We start from the raw sequence: 12813 nt of genomic DNA, 5'->3' as shown, positions 1-12813 counted from the left end.
AGAAGTTGCAACCCCACCCAGTTTGGTTATTGGTTAATTGACTACACTATTACATCCCTAGTGGGCGGGGGTCTTGCTGGCTGAGAACAAGCACATAGTGAAGTGCTGATCGACCAGTGGGGGGTGGGGGAGCAGATATTTATAAACTATTTACAGGAGTCTTGGCCACTTTATATATAGCCATTGTTAGCCTGCTGGTTGCATATGGCTAGATATATTTTTGTTGAATATGGGTTACAATATTATTTTTGAACTATTTGTAACAATAAAACTCTAAAAAAGTATTATTGAGGATGAATTAATATTTTATAACTAGTTTAGATCTCTTTCCCAAGGATATCAAACATGTCTTCAAATTTTAACCCACACAACACTACTAATATGACTATTTTACAGTTGTGTCAACTGAGACTCAAACGTTGAAGTGCAAATTCCCAACCTTTGATTACTAGAGCTAGACAGCTGAATCCATGTTTTAGCTGAATGGCTAAAAATACTGCCAAATTATAAGTGGTCAGGACAGTAACACAACATTTTAGCTTTAGAGACATCCATATCTTGGCTCCCATTCTTCTGGTCAACCATGCTTCCTGCTCTATTTTAACTGAGTCTGATGCAAGATGTCTATTTAATGTACATATGCTATGATTCACATATATTTATTGTTTTTTTTTTTACTTTCCAGGACTTTAGAAGTGTTGGTGAGTTTGAATGAAGGAGAATCTTTGATCTCCAGCTCATTGACAATTACTGCTTCAGAATGTGTAAGTCAATGGCTGACAGTATTTCATGTAGATGTTGAAATTGTGAGACTTACTGTTTTATCCTTGCGTAACTTGTTTGGTGAGAGAAACTGAAAGAGCTATGTTAGCCTATTAATAATGTGTGAAAAGGCATAGCTGTGAAACTGTACCTAGACACAAGTGTGTGCATCTTCTAAATCATTAAGTGTTGTGAAATGCATGTTTATGTTCATTTTATTTCTGTGCACCCAAGCAAGCTTCGCTAATTGGATGTGCTTAATGAAACAATTGGTATTTGACAGATTTTTTCAGCAGTTATAGTATGTCAAATGACTCATTTATTATTTCCCATTAAGATGGCAGGCAACAATATGGTGTTGGCTTTCCACTCTACACAGGGTTGCAAATGTTCTGATTTTTGAAAACTGGACACCTCTGTCCTGTCTCTTCCTGCGAAGCAACATCACTTCCCCACCTCTTCCATGAGTCCATGCCCCTTGCCTCCTGCACTTCCCTCAGAGGCGTACCTCCTGCCTGGACTTTTCCCCCTCAAAGGCTTGCCCTTGGCTCGCTCCTCACTCCCGGGGTATGGATAGACCGGGGTGGAGGGGGTGGTGATACAGGTGGTATCCTGAAAAAACTCCATCGTGTCCAGGGAACACATTTGCTCTTCCGCTTTTTTTTGCGGAAGAGGAAACGCACTCGTTTGGAAGCCCCTGTATTCCTTGTTCCACGAGGAAGAAGGGGGCTTTTGGATGAAGGCCAAACTTCGGAAAAGCCTCTTCTGACAAATGAGAAGATCCACAAATGTAGAAAAGGGATGCAAATGCAGGCATTCGAAATAGTCAGTAAAGCGGAATTTCAATATCCCGCACTTCATTAGCATTTGAACCAGGAAGTGCGCACCGGGACGCGTTAGTTCGAACCAAACCCCTCATTTTGAGAAGTAACGTTAGTTCGAACCAAGGGATTTGGTTCGAACTAACGCGTCCTGGTGCGCACTTCCTGGTTCGAATCAGCTGTGATTTGAACTAGCACACAGGCGGATCATGCTAATGAATATTTAAATCCCGTTTCATTGACTATTTCGAGTGCCTGCATTTGCATCCCTAGTTCGAACTAGGGTGCAAGTGTAGACATACCCTAGTTGAATAGTCCTGTGACTACATCAAATTTTAGTGGTTACATGACTATTCGATAGTCCCCGGGTAGCCCCTTATCACACACAGCTGCTGTCTCTCTATCAGGGGCAGCAGCGCAGGGTGGCAGCAGCCGCTTTCTGGGGGGGATCCAAGCTCCAGAGCAGCCTCTGTCTACGGGGAACAGGAACCTCACCCCCAGACAGGTACTGCTGACGTGGAGCAGCCTCTGTCCATGGTGAACCCAGGCCTGCTGTGGACAGAGGCTGCTTTGCAGCTACCTCCCCTGCACCCTGAAAGAGGCAGCAGTGCAGGAGGCGGCAAACGACTCTGTGGGGCTGGTGTTTTTAAGTCAGCTCCCCCCAGCACTGGTTCCTGCCTGTTTCCCATCCCCCACTGCCTCTTTAGGAGGCAGCAAGGGAGGGCAGGTGGGTCCATGGAACTGGCATGCACTGAGAGCTGGCTTTGCTGGCTCCTTGCACCTATCGACTCCTGCCTGACCCCCTTACCCTCCGTGCTGCTGCCTCTCTATCAGAGGCAGCAGCGCTGGGGTTGGAGGGGAGCACCGGCTCCTGCCTCCCCCGCCCTTGCTGCCGCTGATACAGAGGCAGCAAGGGGGAAATGCGTTTAGTCAACAGGATTAATTGATAAGCCCAGGCTTATCGGTTAATCGTGTAGTTGTCTACACATTGACATCCCTATTTTAGGTATCTAAATAGTTCTTTGAAAAGCTGGGGAATAATTTTTGGCTTGTTAAGGAAGTATTTTATTTTAAATCAAAACCTATATTTCAAATTTTCACTAGAATAAATCTCTCAGAATATTGTTTCAGTAGAAATGTACTAACCCACACTCTTGGTAACTCCTACAAAATTAACCTTTCCCTACTTCCCGAAACATGGGAGGGGACAGTAACTGGCATTGAGGAGTGCTGGGGTCATAGAGGCACTAACTGGCAGTGAGAGGGGCACTAGGACTTTGGGAGAGCAGTAAGTGTCATTTAGAGGCTGTCGGGGTACGGAAAGAGCAGTAATTGGCATTGTTGGGGTGTGGGGGGAAGGATTAACTGGATTAGATGGGGCATGCGGTGGGTGGGACCACTGAGTGGCAGAGAAGGGTGCTGGAGTTGGAGGACTACTAGCTAGCAGTGGGGAGGGTGTCGTACAGTGTGTACGGTGAGGAGAGGTGGTAAGGGGCAGCGAGAGGGGTGTGCTGTGTATGTGGGAGGTGGTAACATACAGTGGGGGATCAAGTCCTGTATGGGAGAAACGAGGCAGTAAACGGGGGGGGGGGGCGATGCATGTGCTGTGTGCTGTGCAGGAGGGGTCAATCCCCGGAGTGGGGGAAATCGGGACACAGCAGGGTGGAGGAGGGGCACAAAAGGATCTCTCTCCTCCCTCCTCCCCTTCCACTCCCGGCAGCAGCAGTGCTGTTTCCTTTCCACTGGAGAGGCTTGGGCTAGGTTGGGTGCCAGCCAGTTTTCTCCATCCTCTTTGGCAGCTGAGCAGCTGCTGCTCTTCCTGCACTCTCAGTGGGGAGGCTTTTTGCTGGTTTCTTTGGTAACTGGACTTTTAGTGTCCGGATTGTTACCTGAGGCATTATGCTGCCTTTGCAGATAACGTACAGAACGTCTTGTACACTTGTGTGTGATTAACTGGCTTTCCTCAACCCCTGTACTTCAGAAACAGCTGAAGCTAGACCTTGGCAGAGAGCTGTTGGTAGCAGGGATAACCAGGGAAATCTCTGTGCTTCCTCTCCGCATTCCCTAGCTTGCCAGCTAAGGAAGGTTTATTTCACTATGCACAGCGCGTATGTTTTTCCTATAGCTGTGCGTTATATGCTGAACATATTACAGCAGAGTATTTACTACAGTCCGCTGCTGCAGCTCTGAAGCCTTTGAAGGACTCCCCCACCCTTTAGGGACCTGCCTTTCCTATAAATAGAGTTGTGTCAGGGGCTCTAGACTTGCAGTAGTGCAGAGCTGCATCCCCTTCCCTTGTCCACGGCCCTAGAGATGCGGCCAGAAGCCAGGATCCTGCATGTGGGGCAGGCGATCAGGACCCTGCGTTCAGGGACTGGCAGCAGAGCCACTGCACATGAAGTCGGCAGCTGGCCAACACCCCAGGGCTGAGTGGGGTGAAGGGCTGGAAGCTGAGCAGGGCCTGCAGCTAGAGATAGAGCCCTCGGGGAGCAGCGGACCTTGTGGCCAGGACCCCAGACAAGAAGGGAACAAGGCTGGAATGGCCAAAATCTGGAGGTGCCATAGTGTCTCCTGCATCCCTGTGCCTGTATACAATTGTCCACTGACCCAGTTACAGCTTGATTCCAGTTTATAGTGTAGATGGGTCCAGAGTGGTGATATAAAGCCTGAGATTGTGCAGATCAGGGCTCTCAAACTCCCAGGTCAGTCCTGGATGGAGTGATTACACAATCCAGCCTGGGACTGCTAGTGGGCTGGGAGAGGGGACTTGTCCATTACTGGCCCCCAAGCCCTGCCCCTTCCTGCCATTGCCACGCCCACCCCTGACATGGTGCCCCATCCCCCAAGCATGCAGCTTTGGGGATCACCTGCCCCCTTTCCCCAGTGATTGCCACAGTCACGTGCTCAGGGGATGGGGTTCCATGTGGGGAGAGAGGGTGGGACGATGGCAGGAAGGGGTGGGGCTTGGGCTCTGTAATGGACAGACCCTCCCAGGCCGGATTGCGGAATCGCGTTGGCCTGGACTACTAGCTCACAGGTCAGGAGTTCGAGACCCCTGGTGTAGATGGAACCTCAAGACATTAAGCTAGTTATAGAAGAATGGTTATGGTCTTATCTATGCTACAGATTATAACAATGTTGTAATTAGGGCAGGAGAAAATCTGGTGGAAGTAGGTCTCTTGATATTGCTGTGTTTATATTGCAAACAGCTTTGATATAGAATAAAGGGTTTTGTTGTCTTTGTGAAAGGATCGAATACTTTCCCAACATGTGGGCCCTTTTTAAAGCAAGTCCGTACCTTGACTTTACTGTCAGGTCTGAAAATACATGAGACTGTGCATTTTGCTATTCAGTAAGGGTACGTCTACACAGAGGTGTGATTTTGGAATAACTGATGTTATTCCGAAATAACATAGGACATGTCCATGCTACAAGCCTTTATTTTGAAATGATGTTGAGCTGGAGGACTTCTTACTCCAACTCCTGCAACCTTCATTTCAGGAGGAGTAAGGGAAGTTGAAGGAAGAGTGTTCTCCCTTCGACCTCCTGCTGTGTAGACAGCGCCAAAAGCCGAATTAAGCTATTTTGGCTTCAGCTACACAATTGACGTAGCTGATGTTGTGTAGCTTAATTCAACGTTAGCTCTGCTGTGTGGACACACCCAGCCCCTGCTGAAAGCTATAGGAGTTGTGAGCAAACTGACCCTCTACTCCTTTATCTGTGGTTTTCCAACAACAGGTTGTTATTCACAGGGAATTAATCTAGAGAATCTAAACTCATTTTTTCCCAACCCTTTTAAAATCGTGAATATGCAAAACTGTTTTGGGAGGGGGGGATTGATGTCAGTGCCATTGCAGGTTTTAGGATTTGGTGTGAGAAGTCTGAATGACATTAGAATTGAGGCTGCTCACCAGACCGAAATCAGTCTGGGACTCTTAGAGGAATCCATTATAAGATGTGTAGCCTATTTTCACCTGCTGTCATGATATTGTATTAATGGATGATGATGTAACACCTTGAGTTAATGACATCATAGTATAGGAGGGGGATACTCTGTCATGACTCCCGATATACCACTCTTCCCCTTTTCTTCACCCTGTCAGAGGGCTTATTGGGCCACTACCGGTTGAAACAATGTATCTGCCATGACCACACACAAATCTGAATGCTGGCAGTGCATAGAAACTAAAAAAAAAATACTTTTTAAAATCAGTGTGTAGCAAATCCTACTAAATCATTTTATTCCACCACTGCATTTGTAGCTCATGACAAAACCTTCACCTTTTTTGTTTTGCGGTGAAAAGTTTCAAGCAGCAGGAAGCAGATTAATGTGCTGACAGGAAATCCAGCATTACTTCTGCTCATCCTTTTCCTCTTTTTCTTTGCAAACCCACATGTCCTGCATTGTGCAGCAAAGGAAGGGCCATACAAGGAGAACTGTTGTTTCCATAGTAGCAGATGGGCAACTGCATAGAAATGGGTCACTGCTAGAACGCTGAGCTAATTCTACCGTCAGAGCAGCTGATGGCTAACTTGGCACAAGAGAGTTAAAAGTTACTGCCTTCCAGGAACAGCGAAGTTGCTGCAGAGAAAACAAACCCAAAACGTGTTGCAGAGAGGCCCAGGCACTGTTTGCTTATGATACCATCTTACCTGGTCACCTGACATTTACACATGATTAGTCATCGTTTGAGTAGGGCTTGATTCTCCTCTCATTTACGCCAGCTTCTCACAAGCATAACTTCACTGACAATGGCTCCTACTTTACTAGGGCATGGAAGGAGAATCAGGCTGTATCTTTTTGGGGTTTTTTGGTCCCCCTCTGAAATGTGAACAGGTCTCATTCACACACAACTGACCACCGTTTTCCCCTTAATTTAGCTCCAGATCGTCATGCCATGGAGTACACTGTACACAGGGTTTAGAAAAAAAGACTGTGCAGAGGATGTGGGTTTTGGGGCTTTTAGCCTCTGTGCCACTTCTGTGTTCCACATCCTCCCTTAAAAATAAGATTAGAAGTGTAGGCTAAACCTCTGTAAGAGTCCCCCTTTAATGCTCTTCATTAAAAAGCATATAGAACCAGGGGCGGGCAAAGTATGCCAGGGTTAGCTTCTGGCGGGCCCCCACACTCCTGAATTTACCTGCACCTCTGCAGCTACATGGATTCACAGCTCCCATTGGCCACGGATCACCTTTTTCGGCCAATAGGAGTTGCAGTCACCCATACCTATGGAGGTGCCCATAAATATAGCATCAGCAGCCCAATAGGGGCTAACCCTGGTGAACCACCGCCATTTTATTGCCCACCCCGATACAGCTGCAAGTGACAAAATGGGCTGATAGTTAACTTGATAGAGGCTAAGCACCATCCATCTCTGTGCCTCTGATAGGTTGGCGTATGCCCAAGTGGCACAGTTTAACCTTCAGCCATCTTTGCTAGCATGCATGAGCCAAAGCGGTGACTCTATGTGACATGTAAGACCTTGTGAGACTATCTAAGTTGAACGGTCTCAGTGAAGTAGCTGTCTATTGAGAGAGGCAGGACGAGTGAGGTAATACCTTTTATTGGACCAGCAGTCATGGCTCCTTAAATCTCCCCGTCCCTTTGGGATAGGAGGAAAGGTCTAGTTATCCCATAACTGTCTACACCAAGCTTCTTTGCGCCTTCCTCTTCAGCAACGGGTATTTGCCACTGTCAAAGACATGATACTAGAGTTGATAGACTGCTGGTCAGCTCCAGTCTGGCAATTCCTGATTTATTCTCTATAGTGCAATTGCGCATTCAGACTTCAAGACTATAATTAAATATTTATTTTTAGAATGCCAGACAACATGGCATCGTAGCCCTATACGCTCTACTTTCCTCTCAATGGCTGAAGACTGAACTGATGATCAAACAAGCCACTTTCCTTAGGAAGCCCTTAGTGTAATCCTTACACATCATTAGCTACTGGATTCTGGTGCCAGAGACCCCTCCACATTAGGCTTGGTTCTCCTCTCACTTATGCCAGTGTCACATCAGTATAAATCCAACGACTTTGTGGAGTTGCTCCTGACTTACACTGGAGTAAGCGAGTGGCGAATCAGGCCTGTTATCTTCAAATGATGGCATGACTGGTCTTGAAGAAAGGTGCATAGAATGACATGTCTGTGCATTTTGAATTCTTTTCAGAGTTTTATTGTTGCTGTCTCCAGTCCTTTCAAATAGACTATGCACCTGATTTTCTCCAAAACCAAGGATATTTATTGAACTGGAGTACCTTTTAATCTCCCTTGTGCCCTGTTTTGTAGTCAATACACATAATTCATTTTTATCCTACAGCTTTTTTAAAGCATCCTGTTTTTCCTCGGTTCACAGAAGGGGAAGGAACTGAACATATCAGGTGTCAGAGGAACTAACTAAGGGGGACCTTGGCCCAGAGCGTGCGTGATTCTGTAGGCGTCCTAAAGAGTTTTGTCTGAGTAAAATCTGCAGGAAGAGGATCCAGTAACTAGGAATCCTCTGTATGTGAATGAATATGCAGTTGTGGGGGGAGAGGGGAAGGAAGACAAGATACATTTATTAATGAGCTAGAAATCGTTAACATCGTCTAATGACTGTCTTTTCCCTTCTCATTTCTCCATAGTCTAATGGCATAGCTGCCCTTATTGCCATTCTTGTGCTGCTGCTTTTGGTGGCTATTGGTCTTTTATGGTGGTTCTGGCCTCTCTGTTGCAAAGTGGTAAGTAAAAATCTTCAGTGACTAATTCGGATATGACCTACAACTGTAACCAAACCAATCAGTGGTGTGCAGATTGAACCCCTTGAGTCTGGCGCCCTCATAACCTGACCCGTGCCGAACTAGAGAAGTTTCCGAACCAGGGGAAGTCAACACAGAGTGCCAGTGGGTCTCCACAGGTGCGGGAAGTCAGGCTGCAGTGGGTGTTGCAGCACCTCCAGGCTTTGTGCTCAGCATGCCTGGGGTCCCCACCACCAGCCACCCTGCCCCAGGTCCCAGCCACTGGCCTCCCCCCCCAGACATGGCAGGAGTTTGAGATTGGTAGATTTGACTATCCATTCAACTACAGCCCTGAGAACATGATGAGGTGGCAATTTCTTCCCACCTGGCACTGTATTCTGTCTACCCAGATTTGTCACACGGGAGCTCTCCTGGAGATAGGGACAGTGAAATAGAATCCTAGAACACTAGAACAAGAGGTCATCGAGTCCAGTCCCTTAACCTCATGGCAGGACCCAGCACCATCTAGACCATCCTTGATAGATGTCTATCTAACCTGCTCTTAAATATCTCCAGCGATGGAGATTCCACAATCTCCCTAGGCAACTTATTCCAGTGTTTCACCATCATGACAGTCTAAGAAGTTTTTCCTAATGTCCAGCCTAAATCTCCCTTGCTGCAGTTTAAGCCCAATGCTTTTTCTCCTATTCTCAGAAGCTAAGGAGAACAATTTCTCTCCCTCCTCCTTGTGACACCCTTTTAGATACCTAAAAACCACTATCATGTCCCCTCTCAGTCTTCTCTTTCCAAACTAAACAAACCCAATTCTTTCAGTCTTCCTTCGTAGGTCATGTTTTCTAGACCTTTAATCATTCTCGTTGCTCTTCTCTGGACCTTCTCCAATTTCTCCACCTCTTTCCTGAAATGCGGTGCCAAGAAGTGGACACAATACTCCAACTGAGGCCTACTCAGCGCAGAGTAGAGCGGAAGAATGACTTCTCGTGTCTTGCTCACAACATACCTGTTGCTGGGGAGGCACTGTGTCATAGGATGGTTCAGGGTGGTTGCTCCAGGCTCCACGCTTTGGGGCTTCCTGCACTTTGCAGGCCCTGCGGCGGCTGCCTCAGCTGTCCTATGGATGGGTCCCAGGGTGGCCTGGGAGATACCAGGGTTGGAAACTTGACCGGGGTGGCCGAAGTGGTCCCCCCTCCTGCCCCTGCATGGCAATGGCAGAATCTGGAGAGGCCTGGCAGCCTGCTCTGCTCCGTCCCACCCGCTTCTCCATGGCAGCAGGAAGCAGAGTGCCCTGGTGGATAAGCAGGGCGCAGTGGCCTGGGAGAGAACGGCGGAGTGGAACAGACTAGGCTGCCGGGCCGCTTCAGCTCCTACCGCCATGGTGATTGTGGGAGGGGCGGTGACCCCCTGCTGCTGCCCACACCAGGCTGCCATCGCTCCCTGGCTCGCATTGCTCGGGGAGGTGTCAGAGCAGGGCCAAGTGTGGAGCAGAGCTTGTGGCAGGGAGTTTGCCCTGCACCCTGGGAGTGAGGGGTTTCCCAGACCCTTCTCCCTCTAGGGACATCCCTGCTCCCCCCCAGGGAAGGCCCTGCCTCCAAGCACCAGGAAGGCAGTGGGCGACACCTTGCCCTCCATATGCAGTGTGGGTCCCTGGACCCATGCACAGGGCAGAGGTGGTGTGGCCCTCCCCTCTCAATTCTTTGAGCATAGAGCAGGCAGCACTTAACCATCTTGAGCCCTTGTGCATAGGGCGGGCAGTGTGCAGCTCTCCCACTCCCCAAGCACAGAGCAGGTAGCCCCAGCACTTCCAGTCCTCCTGTTCTGGGCAGTGCCAGCCCTCCCGAAGTCCCAGCCTCCTTAGCCTAAGCCCCAGCATGCTTCCCTGAAGGGAAGCAGGCTGCTTGGACTGGAGCCAAGGGGGAAGGGCAAACAGGAGGGGGCTTTGGGGTGGAGCATGGGCAGAGCCAAGCCGGGCTATTTGGGCAGAGCCTATAGGACATGCTGCCAATTATTAGCATTATATAACCATTAGTAGGAGTCAGTTCTCGAAATGTTAGTTGATCTGCAGTCTATGTAAGTACCAGGTTTTTAAGGGAGTTCACTGTTGACAGTTCTTTCACTCTTCCTCGAATATCAGAACATATGATTGTATCATACTGGCTTCAGGCTCTAGTGCTGACATTTCTTAATGCCCACATCACGGGAAGATTTGAAAAGTGTTAATGAGTGGATCAAAAGGACTGTTGCCTGAAGCAACTAAGTTTTTTTTTTTAAAGAAATCGGCTCTCCTCCAAACTCAAGTCTTCCTTCTTTGTAACTACGTAAATGAGATGCAGTCCTCCCTGATGATAAAAGCAAACCAAACAAAATTGGAGAAAAATCAAATTGTACATATGGTTAATAAGTCAGAGAAGCATTCTTTAGAACCCTCAGTATTGAATTTTACTAATGTGAATGAAGAAAAAAAATACAGTCAACCTTGCAATATTATATCTTTTAATATTTGCAAATTCTCATACTGTATATGAATATTTTACTACAAAAATTGCCTAAATTCCCTAGACTGCTTTTTAAAATTGCATTTAATAATGGCTTCCTAGTGAACTTTGCTTTGCAAATCAAACTGGAATAAGTTGTGTTTGTGGACCATGTCGAAACATAAGGAAGAGAGCATTTTCCTACCACTTCTGTCAACAGGGCCAAATATCTGCTACTCAAAGCAAATTATTTTCTTGTACCATTGTCAGCTGATGGAGGGGTAAATTTTAAAACAAGTTTCATCTTCTGAAGCTGCTAAGAGCTGCAGATAATTAATACATTAGATAACTTTAATTTTAGCTTGTCCTACAACTCCAGTGAGTGTAACAGCACCATTTTTAGAGCTTGAGCCCAAAGCCCAATGAAGATGAGTCTTTTCTTTGATTTCAGTGGTGCTTAGATCAGGCCCTTAATGGGTTTTTTAGTATATTTTTTTTACTTCAAATCTTCGTCCCGTTGAAATTAATAGGCATTTGGCCCCAATGAACGGGAGAGCTATGTCACACAACTAATATCTGTTTTGTCACATTTAGTTGTCTCTGCTTTGGAAAGTCTTCTGGGTGTAAGAAAGGATTGACAGAGTTGTTATAATTATTGATAAATATTTATATAATGCTATAACTTTTATGGCATTTTGCTAACATGAGAAAGGCCTCAGCTCTGAATAGCTCAGTGTACATCAGACAGAGAAATTTAAGATAACAGGTAAAGAAAATGGAAGGGGAAAGAAGGACAAGAGTTGAAACAGATAAGATAATGTGAGTTTTATAATATTGAGAGTCTTACAAGTGTTAATCTTTGGATAGGTTTCAATCTTTCCCCGTGCCTATGTACATCTTCAGGTGCCTAAATACTTTTGCAACTCTGGTCCATAACCCCTCTGCTTCAAGTTTCCCATCTGTAAAGCGGGCATAATAGTTTTGTCTCTATCTCACAGGGATGTCATGGTCATTAAGTAGATAATGTTTGTAAAGTGCTCTCAGAACTGGTACTGAAGTGCATTATAGAAATGCTATTTCTTCACCTTTAAGTTAAAAAGTATAGAAGGAAAAATAATTTTCGGACACATTTTGCAAGCACCAGACAAATGTCCTTCAGTTAAAAGTCCGTAATTTATTCTCCTACCTGTCGACGGTCCCAAGAACTAATGAACCAATGTAATCTTATCATTCAGAAGTATTTGGTAATATGTTTCCAGTTATACCATGCATTCACTTTTAACTCAATCATTTTAATATCATTCACATATGTGATGCCCACATTAATTTTGGAAGAAAGCTATTTTGGCAGCATTATTTGAGATGTGAAGGGTGGCATACAAGTTACTTTTTTTCAAGACTGAATAAAAATTTCTTCTACCTATGATGCCACGAGTCCACTCATTTACTTGCTATTCAGAGGCACTGGTGAAGATAATTAACTTACTGGAATTAATAGCAGGAATAAAGATAAAATAACACAACTAGTATTTCAATACCAATGTAATTTTAGAGGCTGTTATATGTATTTTTGGAGTCATTTTATATGTTTTAATCACATCTCTATTGAATCAATGCAAGTCTAATTATAGGTGGAATATTTGTTTTTTTCATTTCTATACCGAGGCATAGAATATCATGATTTTTAAAAATAGTCTTTTTGTTTTTACTTTTAGCTTGGCAACAGTGCGAGCCCAACTGTAGTTTGCTGGGTCCAGCTTGTTTCTGTTTTGCATAAAACTGTGGCTTTAATTTTTGCTATCATGTAATAAATAGATTGGTGCATTTTTACTGTGTAATGGCTTGTTGGGGATTTTGATGTGAGTAGCAAGAGAACTCTCAGAAGTTCACTTGATGTATGTGCATAAAAGGGCAGAAAGAAAGTGAAAGGCGTTTAAGTGGCTTAAGTTTTATTTTTTATGCTGTATTGCTTATTAAATTAAAGACTAAGACTAAGCTCAAATAAGATTAGAAGCACTG

At 45.6% G+C, this 12813-nt stretch overlaps 1 protein-coding gene across 1 annotated transcript in view; it reads left to right on the top strand.

The window, feature by feature from the left end:
- ANTXR2 (ANTXR cell adhesion molecule 2) overlaps positions 1-12813 on the top strand; it is a 193047-nt gene that overhangs the window by 94980 nt on the left and 85254 nt on the right. The window contains exons 11-12 of the mRNA XM_075929467.1: positions 686-764; positions 8210-8305. Of these exons, the coding sequence (XP_075785582.1) occupies positions 686-764; positions 8210-8305 (175 nt within the window). The remainder of the gene's footprint in view (positions 1-685; positions 765-8209; positions 8306-12813) is intronic.

This window comes from Pelodiscus sinensis, chromosome 5, assembly GCF_049634645.1.
Source record: "Pelodiscus sinensis isolate JC-2024 chromosome 5, ASM4963464v1, whole genome shotgun sequence".
Lineage (NCBI taxonomy): Eukaryota > Metazoa > Chordata > Testudines > Trionychidae > Pelodiscus > Pelodiscus sinensis.
The sequence above is the reverse complement of the archived record's forward strand: the minus strand, read 5'-3'. Positions and strand labels throughout refer to the sequence as shown.